Source organism: Eptesicus fuscus, chromosome 9 (assembly GCF_027574615.1).
Source record: "Eptesicus fuscus isolate TK198812 chromosome 9, DD_ASM_mEF_20220401, whole genome shotgun sequence".
Taxonomy (NCBI): domain Eukaryota; kingdom Metazoa; phylum Chordata; class Mammalia; order Chiroptera; family Vespertilionidae; genus Eptesicus; species Eptesicus fuscus.
The window spans coordinates 80562484-80585366 of NC_072481.1; the positions used below are offsets into that span (position 1 = coordinate 80562484).

Genomic DNA, 22883 nt, shown 5'->3' on the forward strand with positions numbered 1-22883 from the left:
GATGGGGTTGGGGGGGGCCACTAGCACCCACCTTGGCTGGGGCCTGCTGGCCGGCCCCACCCCCAATCGCCCCCTCTTGGGAGACAGACACTCAATGCAGAAGCTGCCACCAACCAGGGGCAGCTCCTGCGTTGAGCATCTGCCCCCTGGTGGTCAGTGTGCATCACAGTGACCAGTAGTTCCACTGGTCTTTCTACAATTCGGTTGATTTGCATATTAGGGTTTTATTATATAGAACTAGAGGCCTGGTGCAGGAAATTTGTGCACTGGGGAGGGTGTCCCTCAGCCCAGCTTGCACCCTCTCTAATATGGGACATCCCTCTCACAATCCGGGACCGCTGGCTCCTAACTGCTCACCTACCTGCCTGATTGCCCCCTAACGGCTCCCTTGCTGGCCTGATTGCCCCCTAACTGCTCCCTTGCTGGCCTGATTGCCCCCTAACTGCTCCTCTGAGGGCCTGATTGCCTCCAAATACCCTCCCCTGCTGGCCTGATCACCCCCAAGGCTTTCATTGGTATAGATATGACCCTGCACAGAAAATTTTACTAACCGTGCTTTACAATAAGGGCTTGACGATTGAATCATTAGGACCAGACACCAAGATTTCCTTTCTTTGAATAGTGGAGAGAATAATTATCTTGTCTTTAAGTTGTCCGGAAATTAAAATGAGATAATGACTTAGAAAAGTATAAAAGCACCATATAAAGACAACTGTCTTTTTAATGAAGTGGTAAAATGAAAAACACTATTTTTATTCTCCCCTTCCTTCCTTTACAGCTTTTATTTAAACTTTGAAATTTATAAAAATTTCACTCCAATTTTCATTTCTTTACATTCAACATTATTTTGTATTGGTTTCAGGTTTTATATTAGTTACAGAATAGTGGTTAGACAATCATATACTTTACAAAGTGTTCCCCGATATTTCTAATACCCACCTGGCATCATACCATCATTACAACACTATTGACTATATTCCCTATTTAAGTGACAATGGGTTTACAGGTTCCATTCAGTCTTTCTTTTGTGTTGCTTGTCCTTCCTTTTCTTTCTCACTTCTTCCCTCATTTTCTTTATATAGTATCTCAATTGGCCATCAAAGCTCAGTGAAGGCACTGGGACACGCTTCATCCATTTTACAGACCAGGAAACTGAGGCCAATTCCAGTTGGCTGTGGAACTTGACTCAGGAAGCCCTCAGAGCACACAGGAAGCCCTCAGAGCCATGCTCTTTGCGCTTCCTAAGGGGCAGCCGCCCAGCAAATAGAACAAACCTTCCAGTCAGGCTTCTGAGCCTCTTTCTCAAGCACCTCTTCATTGAGGATGCTCCACATTCTTTCCTCTCCCCATCCCCTGCCCCCCATTCTTTACTGCCCCCGCTTCTCCGGAGCAGGTGGAAGGCTTCGCACTCACTGCCTAGGCATGCTCTGCCATGGGGCAGGGCACCCTGGGCTTGCTTTTGGGTCAAGGCAGGAGCAGGAGTCACTGCCTCTGAAGTGTGAAGGCCGCCTGAGCAAGGCCCGTTAGCACTGGGAGCTTCTCTGAATCATGTCAGTCAGTCCAGTACCCTGCAGTGCAGCACCCCTCCACTGAGGTGGCACCACCCCTCAACCCCCACCTCAGGGGTGAGGGTCCTTGCCCCTCTGCCAGGAGTCCTTCCATGCCCCTTGATCCCTGGCTGGGCCCATCCACGTCTTGTGGGCACTGCAGAACCTTTGTCTCTCTGCAGATGAGGCAGATCCCTGCCCTAGGTCTCCGAGAAGCTATGAATCTGTGGCCAGAGTCCTGGTCTGGGTCTCAGCAACCCCATGCCTGCAATGTTCCTAGGGACCCCAGGAGCGGCTGGGTGGGCCCGGCCACACCCCCCTGGTTGCCAATCTCCCCAGGGACCCCTGGGAGTGGCTGGGCGGGTCCCGCCTCACCTCCCTGGGGTGCTGATCTCCTCAGGGACCCCTGGGAGTGGCTGGGCGGGCCCGGCCACGCCCCCCCTTGTTGCCGATCTCCCCAGGGACCCCGGGAGTTGCTGGGCGGGCCCGGCCACGCCCCCCTGGGTTGCCGATCTCCCCAGGGACCCCGGGAGTTGCTGGGCGGGCCCGGCCACACCCCCCTCCCCCCGCCCGTTGCAGATCTCCCCAGGGACCCCCAGGAGCCGCTGGGTGGGTCCGGCCACGCCCCCCTGGGTTGCCTATCTCCCCAGGGACCCCCGGAACTAAGAGGACTGGGTGCCACCATCTTGATCTTCTCAACGGCCGGATAGGCCACCCGGAGTCCTGCCCCCCAGCCTCCCGCTGGCCCAATCGTGGGCGTAGCGGAGTGATGGTTATTTGCATATTACCCTTTTATTAGGTAGGATGTTAGTGCTCTTTACAATATACATGGGTTTTTTGTTTTGTTTTTTATGCATCTGATATTGCTTTAAATGGCTGGAATCCAGGAATTTTGGTTTAATGATTCAACAGTTTGCCATGTGAATAGTTACATAACATAACCTCTATCACTTCTAAAAGCTGCTGAAAATACATAAGCCCTAAGAATTTTCTTTCCTTGACCCGAACCCAACGTTGAACCACCATTCTGACGTACTCCATAGTCCCTTTGTCCTGCCTCAGGCCGCCCCCTCCAACCCCGCTGGCACCAATCATCTTCTTTCTCCTCCCATGTGCCCGCTCAGAAAGCCTTCTCCCAGGCTGCTGAGACCACAGAATCAAGTGCTCTGCACACTGGTCCGGATGCCCCACATTCACAAACCTCACTCCTACTCTTACCGTAGGGCAGGTTTTCCCAACACCATTAAGGGCTGACCTGCCAGGGAAAACTAAATAGGAATCACTTCCTTCAAGCTCAGTTGGAGCTTCTGTTCCCAAGGCCCAGGGTGAGGCCTAATTACAGGATGCAGGCGTCCAGACCCAGGGAACGGGGGAAACCAGTCCTATAAGTGTGCTGTTTTATGGGAAGCAGTTAAGTAATGTATATCTACAACCTCAAATAACAATTACTCTTGCAATCTTATTTTCTGGCAGGTACTAAGAACTTTAAATAAACCTAAATATCACCTCTGAGAAAGAAATTATCACTCCTTTGTCAGAGCTGGGAAACAATGAACAGAAGCCAAACAGAATGGCTGAATTGGGTTTGGTCTTCTTTTCACCCTGGTGGGAAGGTGGGGCCATCCCTTCAGAGTGACACATATTCCTCCCTGCCAATTTCCACCAGCAGGGTGGAGGGCTCTGGCCTGCTGGCCCAGACCTGGCAGGAGAGAACACCCAGCAGTTCTCTCAAGTAAGCCTCTGGATCACCTGCATTCATAGCTCCAGGGCCCTGAGCTCTGACCACTGCACTAAACCTGCCTTTAGCTTTAGTCAACCCTGGAAGGTGCAGTCAGGGTTCACATAGATGCCTTGAGAATTTACAACGCGGGGATATTCTGAACTTTCTCTGCTCGCACCCCTCTCCCCCAAAAAAAACAAAAAACAAAAACAAAAAAACACAGCCAATTCCACAGAGAGAAAGCACTTGAGCTTGATCATTTTTCCCAGCGGGGCTAAGTAACTGGAGGAGAACATGCGTGGAGGAAGCCAGCCATGGTGGCCAGTATCCTACCATCCACTACCAAGAGCAGCCACTTGATGGCAATCTTCACCTATTAACTTGGAATTCTTCCATCAAGAGACCCCAGAGGGCAGGAACACCAAGAGTGGGCTGTACAGTGTGCACAGTGCTGGAAGAGGCATCTTTGCTTGACCTGCATGTGTGGAGGCAGGGGTGTAAAAAGATGGATAAAAAAAGAAAAACTATGCTAATGTTCTCCCTCGGGTTACACTCTCTGCCCGCAGACCTCACTGGGGGACTAGGTAGAAGGGATTATAAAGGCTCTGCACTCAGACAACTCAGGAAGATGGAACTGTCTCAGGCCCCATGGCACATTCACATCCGGCTTTCCATCAACAGATTGAGGTGTAAGGCAGACAGATGGAAGCAAACAGGATAATAAATGAATGGCAAGCTCCTGCTTCTTGAACCCTGAAACCCCAGAAAAAGAGCCCAAAATGAGAGAAGGCAACTTTCCTTAGTAGAAGGTGCAACACCTGTTGAATAACGCAGCCCAGTACTTTCCTTCTTATGTAAAAGAGGACATTAAAAAAAAAAAAAAAGCTACATGCACCTTCTGGAGTAAAGGCTCTCCAGGAACAAGAATACACTGTAAACTGCTGCACTCATGACACACTTCTATTTTTGGTGGCAGGAAGATTAACATCAAAATGTGGAGGGGACTGGAGCAAACAGTCTTATTATCAGAAACAGTCAGTTATCTTAGCCTTAGTCATTATGTGTTCTCCCACACAGTTCAGTCTGGCCCTGTGCAAGGGCTTCATAACTCTTGGCTTCTCGATTTATATGAAGAGTTCAGGCAGAGTGGAGAGTTTGCCAATATTTTCCTCTGAGGGAGTCAGAAAGTGCCAGCTGAGAGCCTTCCAACTCACCCTTTAACACTTTCCAACTGAGTACACTGGAAAGGCCCTTTTTAAACAACACTAGTAGTCGGAAGTTGGGTAAACTGCTGGGTGAGGACAGAGTAAAGCCACTAGGGTACAGGCTCAGCATTTGCAATGTAGAACCCTCTTGAAAAGTACCAGGTTTCTAGCATACCAAAGCGGTACATATGGAATATTTCCACGGGCATGCTAGTGTCTGAAGAGGGTTTGTAGTCCTTCTAGAAATAAATAGCTCTAGAAGGTGAGATGTAATTTTCAAAAACAAGGATTACAAACTCTGGGTCCTTCATGAATACTCTTCTCCCCCTCCCCCACCCCCATCATATCCAAAGGAAGGAGAGTGTCAGAAAAAAAAAAAGAGAGAGGGAGAGAGAGAGAGAAAGAGTTAAATGTTTCCAAAGTAGAGACCTGCAACTGCCTTCCTGCATGAGAAGGCAACATAGCCATTCAGAGCCATGGAAAATTGGAAGGAAACTGCCATTTCAGACAGCACCGGAAGCTGGTGTGAGAGTCTCAGGCTGAGTTGTCCCTGCCTGTCATCAAGACCAGGTGCCAAGCATATTGAGGGTGCTCACAAACCTGCCAGGGGAAATGTACACCTGGTTCAGGAATAACCCAGAAGACAGAGATTGGGCAGGTCACACAGGAAGTGGCCCAGTGTGCAGAAAGAGCTGAATCATTAAATCCAAAGTATGAATGAGCCAAGAACACTAATGAAAGGTCAGGGAATGGTGCAGAGTGAGGAGGAACAGGGTCTTGAGACATCAGGTATGAGGAGCCCTGAAGCTGCAGGAATGAGAGAGCCCTTGGAAGGCCTGGCTAACAAGCTGGGCTGACACTACTCTCCTTGATTGGCAGGTCTAAGGTTATAAAACAGCTCCTATTTCTCCCTCATTGTCCCCAAACCTCCTCTACTGAGAGACGTGTACTATTTTGTGATCATAAAGAACTTATGAGGAAGTTCAAAGTTAGATTTGGGACTCTGTAGAAGCATCCTAAAGACTACAGAAAAACTAAAATAGAAGGCTATATAAGATTTGGCTGCAGAGTAACAAACTGTAAATTAAGGGATTTATGGACTGGGTGGGTAATTTCCCTAAAACATCTCTAGTTATCACTCTTCTGGCTTTAAAGATATACTATACAGGTCTCTAAATATTTCATGTGGCTCAAGTCATAACAGGTTATTTCCAAAAGCTAATTAAAATGCCCTCTAAATTTGGGGCAATTCACAAGTGAATTCGAAGAAATTCACAAGCAAAGCAAAACTGCACTAATCCATGGTGGCAAATCTGATAGTAATTAAAGCTCCATAAATACACACATCACAGAATTCAAATCATGAAATGGGTCAGATTGAGAAAACACATGAGACTCTTCTCCCAGTAGAAGGAGGTAGGTGACATTACCATTTATTTACAAATGCAAACACAGATAAACAAATTCTGTGCATGGGCAAGTCGCCCCAGGCTGAGTGAAAGTTGTCTGATTACCTCACAGGGTCTTCCCTTTCCATACAGGTTGAGAAGTGAAAATGGTTGGGAGGCACTGCTCTAAATTATATTTACAGCATAACATTCAGACAAATAAAATGAATTAGTGTATAATAAATAGGATTCCCTCAACCTCATACAACAGACAAATCCTTCCAGAGGTGTTTGCCAGTCCCCTCCCAAATCCTTAGGGCCTTTGATTCACCCTGTTTGCCCTTTTCTCAGGGCTCTTGGCCTTCTGTAGCAGCAACCTTTGCACATGAATCATGTTTCAATTCCCACTGACGTAGGGTATTGAGGTTAACCCAAGTAGCCTCACAAAAACAGGCACTCAATAAATAAATCCAAGTTTAATCCATCCAATTGGGAGGAACAGTAAGTTCTCTTAGGTCAAACAGCTCTTAAGATTCCTGATGTACTAGTAAATTGTTCTAATGTCACTTAAGCACAAAAGGAACCATGTTGTATGTTAACATGGAAATTAACTTAATCTAAAATTAAATCATCACCACCTCTACACTCAAAGCCCTACACTCAAATTCCTAATTGAAGCCCTAACACCCAGTGTGACTTTGTCTGAAGAACTTAGACGAAGTGATAAAGGTTAAATGAGGTCATCTGGGTGGGACCTTAACCCACTAGGGCTGGTATCCTCGTAAGAAGAGACACCAGTGCACGCCCTCGCTCAGCCATGTGACTCCTCACCACAAACTGAACTGGCTGGCACCATGGATCTTGGACTTCCAGCCTCCAGAATGATTAGAAATAAATTTCTGTTGTTTAAGCTGCCTGTCAATATTATTTTCTTATGACAATACAAGCTGACTAATATATTGACTTTCACGAGAGCCACAAGAAAATGAACAGATGGGAAGAGATCAACCTATGAACTAGTAAGCATATATGCATAACCTGTGGAAACGAACAATGAGGTGGCGAGGGCCTGGGGGAGGGAGGAAGAAGTGGGGGTTAGAAGTTAATGGGGGGGAGGGGGAGACCTATATAATACTTAACGAATAAAGATTTAAGAAAGTAAGAATTTAAAAAAGGAAATGAACAGAAATTGGTGATCTGACCATGCTGCTGCCACGTGTTCCTGCACCAAGGCCATCAGACAACACATGGGCTCCTCACAGAACCAAACTCACTGAAAACACACTGTTAGCAAAAAGGAGACATGGCTTTCGATGCTTCTTCGGCTTTGCCTTTGGGAAAAAGCAACGCCTGAGACCCCAGTTCCAGAATTTCTTTTTTGTTTTAATTTTAATTGATTGATTTTTTATTTTTTTTTTAGGTGGGGAGAACCATCGATTTGTTGTTCTATTTATATATTTATTGGTTGTTTCTCGTATGTGCCCTGACCAGGAACCGAATCTGCAACCTTGGAGTATCAGGTTGATGCTTTAACCAACTGAGTAACCCTGCGAGGGTGAGAATTTCTTAAATTATACATCAAGGCTGTGATTTTTTTTTTTTTTTTTAATCACTGACTGGCTTCTTCTTGCACTCCTCCTACTGGGGATCAAGGCCGCAACCTGGGCATGTGCCCTAACTGGAAATCGAACTGTAACCTCCTGATTCATGGGTCAAGACTCAACCACTGAGCCACAAATACCAGGCAAGGTTGCGATTTCTTAAAATTCACAGACTAAGTACAGTGCTGCAGGAGGGGGAAAAAATGCCACAAGAGAATGGTGAAACTGAAGAGGATTCGAACTACAACTGTTCAAAAGCCCACCTGTGGTCTGGTCTTGCCCGACAGCTCAGAACCAAAGCCAATTTAAGACATCATCTTTCTCCACAAATGACACCATGAGATAAGCAATGCCATTCATGAGAATATCCAACTGGGGGTTCTTATTCAAGCACTGGCCTCCAAGAGCTGCTTACTGGACACACACGAGCCCAGGGCTTTGAGGTACTTTTAAGTCTCAGAGACACTCTCAGGCATCTGGTACATTCTGGGAAAACACCGTAAGCCCATGTCTAGCCATAGCTTCTAAAAACTGACAGTCATGTTAACACATCCCAAAATGAACACAGACTTTAAAGAAGTCAAATGAACTGGAAGGGACTGGAGGGAATCTCTCTGGGATGATGGGAAAGTCTTCCAACTATCCTGGAGCATTGGTCAGAAGGACATATGTGCATTTGTAAACTCACTTTATAAAGTTTTCTTCAATTTTAAAAAAAGCAAAATCTGGAGTCAGGAGTCCTGGGTTCAAATCCTGATTTGACCACTTCTTAGCTCTGTAGCCTTGTACGAGTTGCTTAACATCTGTGACCCACGGAACCCACAAAATCATGATAGCAATAGTATAATTATCATAATGCTGTAAAAATTAAAAGTGGTAACTTATTTTTTCTTAAAAGCCAAATTTTAACCTAAAATACCAAGTAATGTGTCTTGTTCCTAAAAAGGCTTTCAACAAATGTGGTTCAGAAAGAAAGGATACAGGGTGACCCAAGTCTAAGAATCTCTATGATGAGACATATCACAATTATGAATGAATGTGTACTTTGGTGACAGATAAATAGCAAGGGCTGTGATCCGGGGGCCTAGAGTTCTAGGTGTATGCATTTCTCACATGAAATCTGGAGTTAGAGGTGGAACAACCCTACCCTGAACAGAGAGAGAAGACCACACCCATCCACAGCATGGTGGGTGCGTACACTGTTCACACAGCACATGCTCCACAGAGACCCAGGAGTTGTGTATTCAGCAGCAGTCCACAAGGATGAAGCTTTTCTCTAATGGAACCCCACAGTAGCCCGTGGAAAGAGAGCTTATAATAAACAAACAACAATAACAGTGTTAGGCAGTGAGAAATTCTATGCAGAAAAATATTCCATGTTAAGGAGCTAAAGGGGAACTAACAGACAAAGACACCATTTTTAATAATATGCTCAAGAAAGACTCTTGGTAAGGGCACATTTGATGAGGAACTTGAACACATAGAAGGGGGTCAAGTCACATAGGTAACTAGAGAGAGAGAGAGAGAGAGAGAGAGAGAGAGAGAGAGAGAGAGAGAGAGCGCTCTCTAGATAGAAGATCAGAAAGCATAAAAATTCTGGGGCAAGAGCATGCTCGGTATGTTTGGAATAGCAGGAAGATCAGATTAGGTGAGACAGAGTCAAGGAAGAGGGAGGTAGATAAGACCAGAGAGATACTGGGGCACACAGCAAGTGGCCATCCTTCATGCTGAGTGATGGGGAAACCATGCGCTTATAAAGAACTGTGCTGGCTACAGACTGGAGGGGGTAAAAGGCAGAAGGTAAGAGAGCATTAGGAGTCCCAGCCCAAACAAGAGGTTGTGAACTAGTGGAAGTGGGGCATTTTGCAGATACAAAAGACATTGTGAGTTTAGAATAAACAGGTTTTGCTAAAGGACAGAAGACAAACCATGGAAGAAATAGTGGTAACAGATAACTCCAAGGTTTTGACCAAAGCAACTAGAAGAATGGAACTGGCACTTCTTGAGAATGGGAAGCTGGGCAGGGCAGATGCAGATGAAAGAGAGTGGATATAGTTAGCTTTGGCACATCTCAAGTTTTCATGAGGCTATCAAGAAATCAAAGTGCAGAAGGCAGGTGAAGTTCAAAAGAGGTTCAAACATGTCCAATGCTGCCAAATGGACAACTAAAGCCACACTGACTGAAAACTGGATTTGGCAACCAAGGTCATTATTAACCTTGGTAATTGGCCTGACTCTTGGGGTTCAAAAAGAATGAGTGGAGATGGTATTTACATGAATATAAATAGTAGAGAGAGACAGACTGCTTAGACATTGTCTTTCAGAATTCTGCTATCAAAAGACATTAATAGCGGAAGGGAGACACAAGATTAATGGAGGGTTTATTTTATTATGTAAGAAATTACAACATGTTTTGTTTACTGATGGGCATGATCTCATAAAGAAGTAAATAATGATGAAGAAAGAAAGAATAATTTCCAGTGTGATGTTCTTATAGGACCGAGAGAGAGAGACGTGGTGCACAAAGGGAGAATGTGACTAGAGACAGAAAGACCCTATAGGTGGAACAGCTCTAAGAAACATTCCACACTACAGTGGGTTTCTATCCTCTTGTTGCCACAACCCTCAAAGCTGGATTTCTCTGTGACAAGCAAGGACACTGTGCAGGATGATCTCAAGCTTAGACATCTCACACACCCCACATCTGCCCTGTCCACCCACTCTCTCCTAAGTGACACCTTCTGTGTTGTATGCCCCTCCTACTAAAGGAGTCCACAATTTGATGAGGCTAATGATGTAATCGGGGAAACAGCACAGAGCTTACAGACTCGACAAAGGCAGGCTGAGAGAGAACTGAGGATGCAGTAGGTCTCAAACACAAAGTGGTGGGAAAGAGGAGAATAAAAACACATTAACCTCCACAGGCACCTCCATTCTTAATTCTCCATAAAATCCTTGCAAGCAGCCATGCCTACTGGGAAGCCTGGTGCCTCCCCTTTATTTAAATTGGGTTTCAGGTTCCAATCAGTCCTCAGCATGATCCATTCCTTTCAGTTAAGTTCATCATCCAGGTTCAAAATTCCTCATCTGAAAATTGAGGAGCCTGACCTCTATGCCTCAAGAAGTCCCTTCCTGCACTAGCAATCCATAATGCTTTGGCTAAAAGGGCTGCAGTTAGGCTTGCCCCTCCCTCGGTGCCAGAGCAGTACACGTAGACCAGCCAGAGAAACCTGTCCAATATCTATTTGCAGGTCCTCACCTCTGCCCCCAACACCACCCTATCCCAATCTCCTGCCCTTGCACAAGATCCCACGGCTTTCAAGGCTTCTTTTAGGAAAGAAAGTGCCACACTGGGCCATTTACATCATCAGCCTCCTCACACTAAACCAAATACAGTCACTCACTTCTGATTTTTAAAGCATTTCTCTTATTGTATTTTTTTCTGATTCCAGGACACATATATTCTTCTCATCTTGAAATGTGCATATCTAAAATTAGAAAGCATCTTATAAAGTACCAGAGGCCCAGTGCATGAAATCCGTGCATGGAGAGGGGTGGGGGGATGTCCTCCCCCTCAGCCCGGCCTGCACCCTCTCCAATCCAGGACCCCTCGGGGGATGTCCAACTGCACTTTTAACAGATGACAGCGCCATTGTTGTTTCTTTCTTTTCATACTTACACCCATTGGAATTAGTAGGTATTCAAAGTGTGTATACATTTTGGGAGGACATACTGTATATATCTAGTCAGCGGTGAAAGGAACCAACGGCAGATTTGGAACCCCCAGACAGGGAACCTCGCTCACTCCCCGCATGTCTCTCCACTCCGCTTTCCACCTTCGAGGGCAGTGGGAGAATCAATGTTTTCTCTCATTAACTCGGAAAAGCACGTCCTGTCGCCCACTGCCCAGCAGGAGCGCGCTAGGCCCCAAGCAAGCGAGGCTCAGTAACAGCGGCCTTCGCTCATGGGCGCCGGCACCCCCAGTGCACGTTCCTCCTCTGCAGTCGCCCCGACTCTCCCACCATTTCACTGAGAGGACGGACCTCCTCACCTCCTCTGGGTTCCCGAACACTGAGATCTCGAACACTGGCTGAAGGCACCTCAGCAAGGGCCGCCACGCGCCAACCAGGTGTGTCTGTCCATACCTGCTCCTTCCTCAGCACCTGCATTACCCCATTATCTCATCTCCGCACTGGCCTCCGTGGGAACAGGGGGTCACCACTCCACCCTCTCACTGTCATATCACAGGCGCCCACCCCGAGCACACAGATACGCTCCAAAGGATGTGAGCATGCCGGAGGGGATGTGCGCACATCTTGTGGGGGCCGTAGGCACGCCGGGGTTGACAGAAGTGTGGCAGAGAAGCGGGGGCGGGGGGAAACATGCGCGCACTGTGGTCCAGGACTGTTGTGGGCGCACATGGGCGACAGCGTGCTGGGGGACGCTCACACGTGAAGGGGGGAGAGAAGAGGATGTGCGCACCAGAGGCCTGCACCTGGGCAGATCCACAAGCCCATGTGGCGTGGCCAGGAGGACATCCAATCTGGCGCACCACAGTGGCTGTCCCAGCGGCTGCGCACCTTCTGAGCCAGGAGGCTGCACCGGAATCAGCCAGCAGTGAGGGCCAGGGCAAGAGCAAGGGCGGCCGGCTGAGAGGGCTTGCCAGATGAGTCACAAGAGCCACCGCCACCGCAGCGCCCTGTGCTACCTCTGTCCCTGGGGTCCTCCCAGGCCCTCGGCGCACAGGGAGCCAGGCCACCCGTCACAATGCTTGTGGTGCCATCCGCCTCCTCTGGAGCCAGGAGCGCTCCAAGGGCAGGATCTTCTCACAGGCCTCGCCGGAAACAGCTCGGGGAGGACACCTCAGGGCTGGTGGGACTGGCAGAAGTGGGGGGGGGGGGGGGGGGTGGCATGGAAGTGGTGCCTGCGCTTATGTGTTTTATACCACAGCATGTGGCGGCAACTGTGAGTGGTGCCAAGTGGAGCCTCCAGGCCAAGCTGAAGCAGCGACTGCGGGCCATCAGGAGCGCTCACAGCTACCACCGCCACTGCCATGGGGGGCGTACAGGGCACCCTCCACAGCGCCTGCCTTCCCCGCCCCCGTCCCCGCTGCCACAAGTCCCCACCCACCCGAGCCTGCTGCGCACGCAGCCTGGTGTTCAGTCATTCATCTGGTCGTTTACGTCGTGACGGACCCTGGCTCTTTATATATTAGGATGATGGCTTACAGTTACAATTGGAATCATTATTTTCCTTTCTTACTGAAACATAAAATCATGGAGTATTACTCCATGAAATTTTAGATGGGATGAATAAGGCAATCCAATCCCTCCAAAATAAGCAATTGGGAATACCTCCTACATCCAAAAACCATCTCCGGTATTGACCAAATGGAAGCTCCATCAAGAAATGCCCCACCTGCCCTGACCGGTTTGGCTCACTGGATAGAGCGTTGGCCTGCGGACTGAAGGGTCCCAGGTTCGATTCTAGTCAAGGGCATGTACCTTGGTTGCACACACATCACCAGGAGGGGGTGTGCAGGAGGCAGCTGATTGATGCTTCTCTCTCATCGATGTTTCTAACTCTATTCCCTCTCCCTTCCTCTCTGTAAAAAATCATTAAAACATATTTTTTTAAAAAGAAAAGAAAAAGAAATGCCCCACCTGCACTACTTAGGCCATAAACTGGCTACTTCAAGAAAGCATGTCTTGGGCCCATGTTTCGATCCATAAACATCAGATATCTTAAAGAAAGATTTTGTACAGAAGTCCAAAATTCTATCCCTTAAAAAGGTGAGTAGGGGGGAGGGTGGGGAGAAGGGGATTGTCTCCCTATATCTACACTTCCAACTTTGGTCCTTGGCTACAAATTTGGCAATTGGTGCTGAAAAGGCTCGACAAAAGTAAAACTCTCTGCCTCTAGGTGAAGAAATAGAAAGAAATGAATGCATGTGTGTGCCTGTGACTGAACTAAGAAGGGTAACCATCAGAAGAAGTACAATTTTTTTATTCCCTCTATTAAAGTACAAGGTCTAATAAAGCCCAGAAACATGTTCCTAATCAAAGATTTCACTTCTCTGCTTCAAAAAAAACTGCTATTAAAAATATATTCTCCTACAAATTTTTATTTTTTGGAACCCTATCTTTATGGAGGGTTCCAAAGTGGTTTATCTAGGCAGTGGCTGAAAGTAGGAGAGCTCTAGTACAAAAAGATGGGGTTTAAATCCTGGTTCTGCCCCACCCTAGTTGTGTAGGCAACTTGCAAATAACACCGGTGTATTGTTTTCTCATCTATGAAATGGTTTGTTCTGAAGATTAAGCAAGTAAAATATGGATAAACAGCTAGAACAGTAACTGCCAAGTAGTAAGCACTCAACAGGTTAGTTATCTCAACCAGTGCCCACAGGACGATTCTAAGAAAAGGGTCCAGTGTCCCTTACATCCAGTCAAGACTTTTTAGCTGGACAGAGGGCTTGCTGCATTATGAAATTCAAATACAGCTAATAGCTCCCCTCTCTTACTGTGTAATTATATGTACTCATTATTTGTATAGCATGATATTTAAATGTCCCTAATTTCAGCCCCAGTGGGCTAAGAGTCCTCAAAGAGTGGCCTCAGCCTTTGCCAGCCCTTTCCTAAGCTTTTGTCAAATTATTACAGCCAGAAAAAGTAGCATTATCTACAGCAGAAGTAAACAGAAGGCTCACAATCGGCAGAAATCTAAGCACTGCCTTCTAAGCCTGGCTATAACCAACAAGTTGTAATGATGGTTCAATTCCGACACAGACAATCCACGCTCAAGACTCACATTAACTACCTCTAGATGGATGAAAAATGTCATTCCCTGTCACTTTAAAACCACAAAAGCAAGACTGATGGCAAACATGGATTTTACTATCTTTTGTCTGCTTGTTATTACTACTACCACTAGACCTGCAGAAATGGGGTAGCTGAGCTCAGCCACTCAGATCCAAGTTGCCACTGTTTGAACACTGAAAACAGATACCAGACCCCCAGCCAGCCTCCCACAAGAGGGAAGCAGTGCAAGGGGTTGCTTGTTCAGCATCCTAGCATACCATTGACTTAGCAAAAGTGATATCAATTCAAATCAGACACAAAATTATGCCATGCCCATTCTATTGTTAATGCCAAATATTTTAAATTTTAATTTTTCCAGGAAACTCTGGTTGGATCAATCACCCAGAAAAATCTTTGTTTAAAATTTAATAGGAGGGGAAAAAAATAAAACACCTTGTTTTCAATACTACTCTTGCAAAGATACGGTGTAATTTTTATCTGGCATGTGTTCTAAAATAAGTACTGGATGCAAAGTTACACAACTTGAACTGTAATTCCAATGCTGCTACTGTATAATAAACTAGAGGCTCAGTGCACGAAATTCTTGCATGGGGATGGGGGGTGTCCCTCAGCCCAGCCTGCACCCTCTCCAATCTGGGACCCCTCGGGGATGTCTGACTGCTGGTTTAGGGGCATTAACTCCAGCCATTAGGAAAATCATACAGAAAGTCCTTGACATACAAGCAGTGTGGTTTTATGAGTTGTTTTAATAATAATGGCCATTCCTTTAAATAGTATCTGCTTACATACAATACAGCTGATACTATGTGAATTCAGAATGTTAATATCACAAAATCATAGAAGGTTGTAGTGGAAATAACCTTGAATTGTCTAGTCCATACTTTTATAAATATTGGAATTCCCTTTTCAAAGATTTTGAATGTTTTTTGTCCTAAGAAGCTCAACCAACTTTTGAGGCAACCCATTTTCCATGAAAGGAGTGGGGGACTCCAGCGGCTGGCGCACGGAGCAGCCGGACCCACCTGAGGCTGGGTCCAACCGCACCATGCGCTGTTGCCCCCTTGCTGGGCTGAAAGGATTGGGGGACTCCAGCGGGGCTGAGGGGACTGGCCACCACCATCTTTGTGACAGTGTGACGGTCAATTTGCATATTCCCTCTTTATTAGATAGGATAACTGAGAGTCAGGAAAGCCACTACCACACACAACAGGGATGTTTATTCTGCCTATAGGTGAAAAACACCAAGGTGAACAAACTCAGAAGTATGTCACTACCCAAGGTCCCCAAGTGATAAAGGGGAGAACAGGGGCAGAAGCCCTCCCCATCTGGGGAACAGGTACATGCTCTAGCCCATTTGCCATCTACTTTCCAGCAAGGGCTCTGTACTGGGCAGTTTCCAAAGTTTACCACCAGACAAATTTCTAAAATGGGACCAACAGAATTATTTCAACTTTTAAAAATAAAAGAAAAACAAGTACCTTGTATGACTGTTAAAACCACTCTCCCTCTACTACCTTACCTTCACTTGCCCACATGAAGAATCCCGAGATTGTATGCTGTGATGTTACAGCTCAAGACAGGGTCACTCTATTGTACGGTATATGAATTATAATCTATTATGAAGCATCCATTCAAGCTCAAGTGATGCACACTTGAGAAAGAACACTGCTTGCAATCAACTCTACTCACAACCTCATTTGGCCAAAAAAGTCCTGAATATTCCCTGCTATTTCTGCTTTCCTAGAGAGCACTCCTGAGATTCAGGTTCCTAAGGTGTTATTCCCATGGTAACAATTCTGTTTCCCTGTGCTTTCCAGTAACCCCCAAACAGGAAAGCACACTTTAACATGTTAGCTGCATTTACGAAAATTCTTCTTAAAACACACTTAAGTTCTGAAACAAGGAGATAAATGTGTTTACTGAGAAACTGCTACTGAAATGCAATACACAGAATAACAAAAAGGTGGCTTTGGAATGTTACCTGCACAAACACCAACAGGAACTAGAAAAAGGCATATTCACAGCAACTTCACAACCAAAATGAGAAGTGTTTTTTAAAATAAATAAATAAAGTCGTTTAAAAAAAAAAAAAAGACACGTCAGTATTTATTAGGGTGAAAGGCAAACTAACACGACAAAAACTACCTTTTCTTTATGAAGCTGGTACAAGAATTATTTAAAGCCTTCAATGATCCTGATAGAGATATCTTTGACAACTTTTCTTAGAATTATTTTCTTTGCATTGTCAAGCCCTCAACTATGCTCAAAAAACATGAGAGCCACATTTATAGCCAACTAGCTGGTAGTGGTCTTTGCTTCTTGGATAACTTACTTTAGTTTTTGTTCTTTTACCCAAATTCCACTTTCATTCAGTCCTGGACACCTGGCTAACTTCTTACCCTAAAAGCTGATTTTCCCCAATTAGGCTGATGTGTTGTTGTGTTGTTTTTTAAATTAAGAGAGTCCCAGGGCAATAAAGCATTACCACTCGTGAACACCAGAATTAAGCATTTTTATCAAAACCCTAAGATCTACATCTATAATAGCCACTGCTCTACTCTAACTCCAGGATTCAATTAAATTCCTCCCACTACCCTTCTAAAAAGCTTAATCAAGCAAAACCCTGCTCCTCAACTTATTTTCATTTGGGGTTACATCCAAATAAGATATGTCCAGTTTACAATGGGTTTAAGTTGAAAATGCATTTAATAGACCTAAGCTGACATAGCTTAGCCCAGCCTACCTTAAATGTGCTCAGAACACTCAGTTTGGCAAAATGTGCTAACAAAGTCCATTTTAAAATAACGTGTTGACTATCTCGTGATGTATTATGTGTATCACTGTCACACCATCATTATGTTGAAAAATCGTCAACTCGAACCATCGTAAGTTGGGGGACCATCTGTATTCAGTGTGAAGCAATGACAAGAACTATCACATCAAATGTTCTCCAAACAGACACAGGGAATAGTTTACTATATTATAGGCAGCCAAGGAATACATGGGGTCTCTGTCTGTTGGAGATCCATGGGGGTCTAAACTGTATACTGTGGCAACAGATTCCACTACTTATTTTACTTCTGCAAATGCGAAAGAAATTGTAAAAGGGCCTTTCCCATTACATATGGCTCAGAATTTAAGGGTTCTTGTTTCAAACCACACAATACTAGAAGAGAATGAAAGGACGTGGGTGGATGGCAGGAAGTCATCTCACTAAATCCCGCCACAGCCCTGTGGAAACAGAGCAGCAACAGGTCCCGTCTTCAAGCACCAATTCCAACAAGAGGCTTTTAGACAACTCACCTTTCCACTAAGCATGCTGGGAAGAAACTGGAAGCCCTACGGGAACCTGTCACTCTGCATCCTGGAAAGCTGCTGAGAACCCACATGGGATAACTGTTACCTCAAGACCAGAGCAAAGATTCTAAGACAGAACAGTATCTCTTCTTCTTCATCTCCATGTAAGTACAAACCAGAACATGGTGGACTGACATTATCCATAATTCTAAGAGATTAGTAAGTACAGGAGTGACTCTGGAATGCCACCACAGCCACATCTCCTGAAAAACCAATGTTAGTTCTGAAATGGTTTTTGTTAGATGACTTCATCTCAATCATACTAAATCCCATTAAAAAGAGATACAAGAATAAAGGCAGATAGAAGCAAGTCTCCTTCCAGGCTTCAAGGATCCTTCTGATAACCATACAGGAAGAGGTAAAATTCCGGATGCACAGAAATTCTATACCACTGTATACTTGCTGCTGGGTATCAACCTGCCCGGCCTGATCAACATACAAAGAAGCAGGTGCTTAGGAGGCTGCTGAGCCTGAGAGCAAAAAAGGCAGTAGGCACACCATGGATTTAGGCTACTTCCTTTACAAACAGGGGATAAGAATAAAAGACATCACTCCGCAGTAAGATCATCAAAAACTTCTGCTGTCATACTTGGGTATGAAGCAGATATCCACAGAAAAACCTGTAAAACAGGCTCCACATTCAACCCAGAAAGAAAACAGATTTGCAGTCCCGGTCCTGTGTATAGAGAATAGACTAACTACTTGACAATGGTGCGGAACATAAAGGAACATGAAAATGAATCTATAAACTCAAAAGTGTGTCCGGAATAACTGCAGGTAAAAGACTTAGCTTAAAAAGCACAAGTTGCAAAACACATCCAATTCAGAAACAAGGCTGTGCCCAGAGATTCAACAAATATTCAACTCACCATTCACTGTTTTCAGGCTCCCAGCAATGCCTTCACCATGCTGTCTCTTCTGGGCATTCTTGAACTCCTTCAGAGACAAGTAAAGGACTTTACGTACCACCCTTTCTTCTGACCATGGAATCCCATCACTGTCATCCTGGAGAAACCAAGAGAGATGAAAGAAAGAGTTACTTAAAAGACAACGGGTAAATATTAAGTCAAAATAAACCTTTTTTTAAATTTCAAACAAGTACTGTGTGATCGAGACATGGTTCTAGAGATCAATATTACAGCATATGGTAAGAGATAGCAATGGCCCTTCAGACATCTGGAGAGACCTCAAGCAAAAAGCAAATCCACAGGCTGTACAAGGGACTGAAAGAATGACAAAAACCACCTCATTCCCCTTAGCTATCCACATCCAAAGACCTTCATTAATGGGGAATACGGAAGGTTTCTATTCCTGGCAAAGTTCATAAATAGTTGTTATTACACTCACAAGCAGGGATGTAATAATGAACCATTGTATTGGAGTTTTATAAAGCAAGCAATGCCAGAATGTATACTGCCTTACAAATATAGGGTGTCCCAAAATAATGTATACACATATATTTTTTGATAGCTCAATTGATTTTTTTTCTATTCATGTTTAACCCATTGGAATTAATAAGTATTCAAAGTATGTATACATTTTTGGGGATACCCTGTATGTGCTCTACTTTTTTGTTGTTGTCATTGGGGGGTTAGTGCTACCTTTAAGGAAACTTACAATTCAGTCAGAAACTGGATCAGCAATAGGCTCTTAAGAAAATAAGTCACAAAGGACAGGGGGGGTTGGGAGGGAGAGACACCAGTGTGGGAAAGGGCAATGGAATGTGGGAAAAGGGGGGACTCGAGAGATAAAAATAAACACGGGTTAATAACAGGTCTTGAAGGTCTAATTTAAAAGCGTGGCTCCCTTATGTCTTCTGTATCAGATCCAATGCAAGTTCTTGAGAGAGGAAGGAACAAAATAAAGGCCAGGTTGGAAGAAGGTGGGGGTGGAGGAACCAAAGAACTAGCAGCCAGCCTATAGACCACTCCAGTAGTAAAGATACAAAGGACAATTAGAATTGAAGAGGCCGTACGGGAGGAGGGGGCAGGGAGGAAACCAAGACAGAACATGAGCCAAGACTGGAGGATGGAGATGGCTGACACCGTAACTGGATTGAGACAACTGTTGTAGGAAACCAACAACAAGGTGTTTAAGGCGTAAGGGGCAGACTCATATGGCTAAGGACATTCTTAGTTTCTGTGGATATCTATGCACAGTTTGCTTATCTAAGAAGCCCTCACATTCACAAACCTGCTTCAGGACTTAAGCATTTTATCACACAGTTGGATTTAGAAATGCAAGTATTTGAGCTTCTCAGATATTTTGGGCCTCAAGAGAATAAGGGAAACATTAATATCATGGGTAAAAACAGGGCTTTGGATATTCATGTTCCCTCTGTTCAAAGAGGAGCCCGAACACTTCAGAGTCAGACTGGTGCTGTTGTACTGGATGTCCAACAAATTGGTTTCTACTCCCTGCCACTAACAGGTGACATAAAACCTCCATGGGACTCAATAAGGGAACTGGGATAGCTGAGGTCTTTTTCAGCTCTTAAATTCCTAAACTCCGCATAAATACAAACTACATCTTAGAAATACAACCACATAGGAACTCTAAGCCCTAAATAAATAAGTTAAGCTTCACTCTTGTTAAGCTTCAGGGATTTCCTAGAATCAGAGTGATTCTCCATCTTCTATAATAAGGGGAAGAGGAGCCCTGGGAAGAAGGGAGCTAGCATTTCCACCTTCCCCTGCACACCCTTCCCTCTTGTAGACACGCCAAGCTGTGATTTCCGATACCGCTAGAGGAAGAAGGCACATCCTGTCCTTCCTGGTTGCTCTGCTGAGAGCCAAGACATCTACTAACCAAGGTGGTGGTCGAGATTCAAGCATGAAGGTTAAAAGAAGCAGCAAATCTTGCCTCAACCTAACAGGAGGGACACACACAATTCCTTAACTGCTACTTGGTTTAAGTCACTGCAGACCTTTCAATCACCTTGTTAAAAAACAGAAAAATGAAGTAACCAGACCTATCTGAGCAGCCCAAATAACTATCCTGAGTAAAAGGCAGATGCTTTAGCTAGACAGCACATACAAAGCACATCCTAGTTGAATTTGCTCTTATAGCAATTCCCTTGAGTTTCCATGAAAGCTCTCCTAGCATATTCTTTGCAACTGAATGACTTGTCTTAAATGTGGCAGGAATTAATGCTTATTAGACTGAAATCCACTTTTCCAGCTTCCACAGTCAGACTATGCAATAAAGGCTGTGCAGCAAAAATCTTTTCATTGCAACCAATTTCCTATTCTCATCTTTTGCATCTCCACAATCTCCACAAGTGATGTGATTATAAACTATTGTTTCCTACATCTACACCATGTATACATTTTAAAGCCCCAAAATAGCTTTCAATGTAAAATTCCAGTGACAATTTTCTGCATCCTGTTCAGACTGGTACCTTCATTCTAACTTCAGGCCCCCATAATAGAGAATTACACCCCTACAACTAATTTCTAATTAAAACATAAACCATGTGGGATGAAAACTCCTGCAAGGAAGACACAATTAGGGTTCACTTACTGGTACAAGAGCAGTTTCATTACACCTATAAAGTACTTTAAATACAAAAGAGGACATCCCTGACAATGATTATGGGTTTTTAAATTCTAAACATTAAAATCAAACTTTCTTTTAAAACACAAGTGTTCTTTTATAACCTGGGGTTCTGGTCAAGACTTGTCACATCCTCAATGCTAATGCAAGACACAACCTAATGGGTGACTCTGTTCTGTTTCCAAAAGTTCGACAGGTAGGCAATAACTCAGAAATTAAACTGCGTTTCATAGCTGCACAATCATGATGAATCACCCTACACTCAGCTTGCAGACCAGGGTGGTGGATCCCCTCCCTAGTAGAATGCCAGGTGTGGAATCAAAGGTGTGTGCCCAACCATGAGGCAGCACAGCACTCTCCAAGTTGGGTGTCATGGAAGGCCAGAGAGAGTCTAATACTCACTCTGCTATTCAGAACAGCCAATCACTGAATGCTCTGAAAAACAGCCCCAACATCATAACTATCATTAAAGGTCAAGCAACACAAATTACAAACACCTCTCTACGAGTTTATATGACCTCTAACTACAGGGCTTCCTTTTTATTTTCCCTTTTTCAATAGTTGTCTTATTTAATCAGTCATTTAAATAATGTCTGCATGGGTTCAGGAAATTGTTTTTTTCTGTTCACCACTGTTATCCCAGGCCCTAAAACAAGCATGTCAAACTCGCGGCCCATGGGCTGCATGCAGCCCACAATGAACATTTTTGCAGCCCAGCCAATATAACGGTATGTGAGAAACATTTTAATAAAATATTTCGTAACTTAATTTTTACAATAACCTTTTTACACATAATTATTAATAACGAACTACAACATTTGCTAATGACTGATTACTATAATCGTGTTGCATTCATTTCCCTTAGGCACCTTACACACGGACGCACCACTTCTCTCCACTAATACTAGAAAGGAATATTTTAGCAGCCGACTGCCACATCATTAGTCTTGGACTGACTTGTTTGGTGTATACAACAGGAAATATTTCACTTTCAGTTAACAAGAAAAATAGGTTTATTTGTGTTACACTTTTTAATTTGTGCAGTTATTCAGTGTCTGGTAAGTTAATGTTTAGGAAAAATATTAATTTTTATTAAAATGTTCTATTATTTTATGTTAACGATTTCTCATTTATTTCAGCCCTTTGTATTCAGCATGTCTTTATGCGGCCCTTGGGGTCAGTGTAGACCTCGAATGTGGAAGGGGTTCCACAGGGCTGCTGGCAGCGGGGGACTCTAAAGCTATCCCAAGAAACCAGAAACAACAATCAGAAAGGATATGTGCGCCCCTATGTTAATAGCAGCACAATTTACAATAGCTAAGATTTGGAAACAGCGTAAGTGCCCATCAGCAGATGAGTGGGTTAAAAAACTGTGGTACATCTACACAATGGAAGACTATGCCGCTATAAAAAAGGAACATTTACCATTTGCAACAGCATGGATCGACCTGGAGAGCATTATGCTAAGCGAAATAAGCCAGTCGGAGAAAGATAAATATCACATGATCTCACTCATATGTGGGATATAATGATCAACATAAACTGATGAACAAAAGTAGATCCAGAGACAAATGGGAGGGGAGGAGGGGAGGCTAGAGATCAACCAAAGGACTGTATGCATGCATATTAGCATAACTAATGGACACAGACACTGGAGTGGTGGGGGCTTGCCCTCAGGGGTGGGAATGGCTG

The 22883-nt window shown here is 44.6% G+C and overlaps 1 protein-coding gene across 1 annotated transcript in view; it reads right to left on the reverse strand.

Annotated features, from left to right (window-relative positions):
- The window catches only part of JARID2 (jumonji and AT-rich interaction domain containing 2), a 287887-nt gene that overhangs the window by 136906 nt on the left and 128098 nt on the right, over window positions 1-22883 (reverse strand). The window contains exon 3 of the mRNA XM_008146096.3: window positions 18506-18641. Within this exon, the coding sequence (XP_008144318.2) occupies window positions 18506-18641 (136 nt within the window). The remainder of the gene's footprint in view (window positions 1-18505; window positions 18642-22883) is intronic.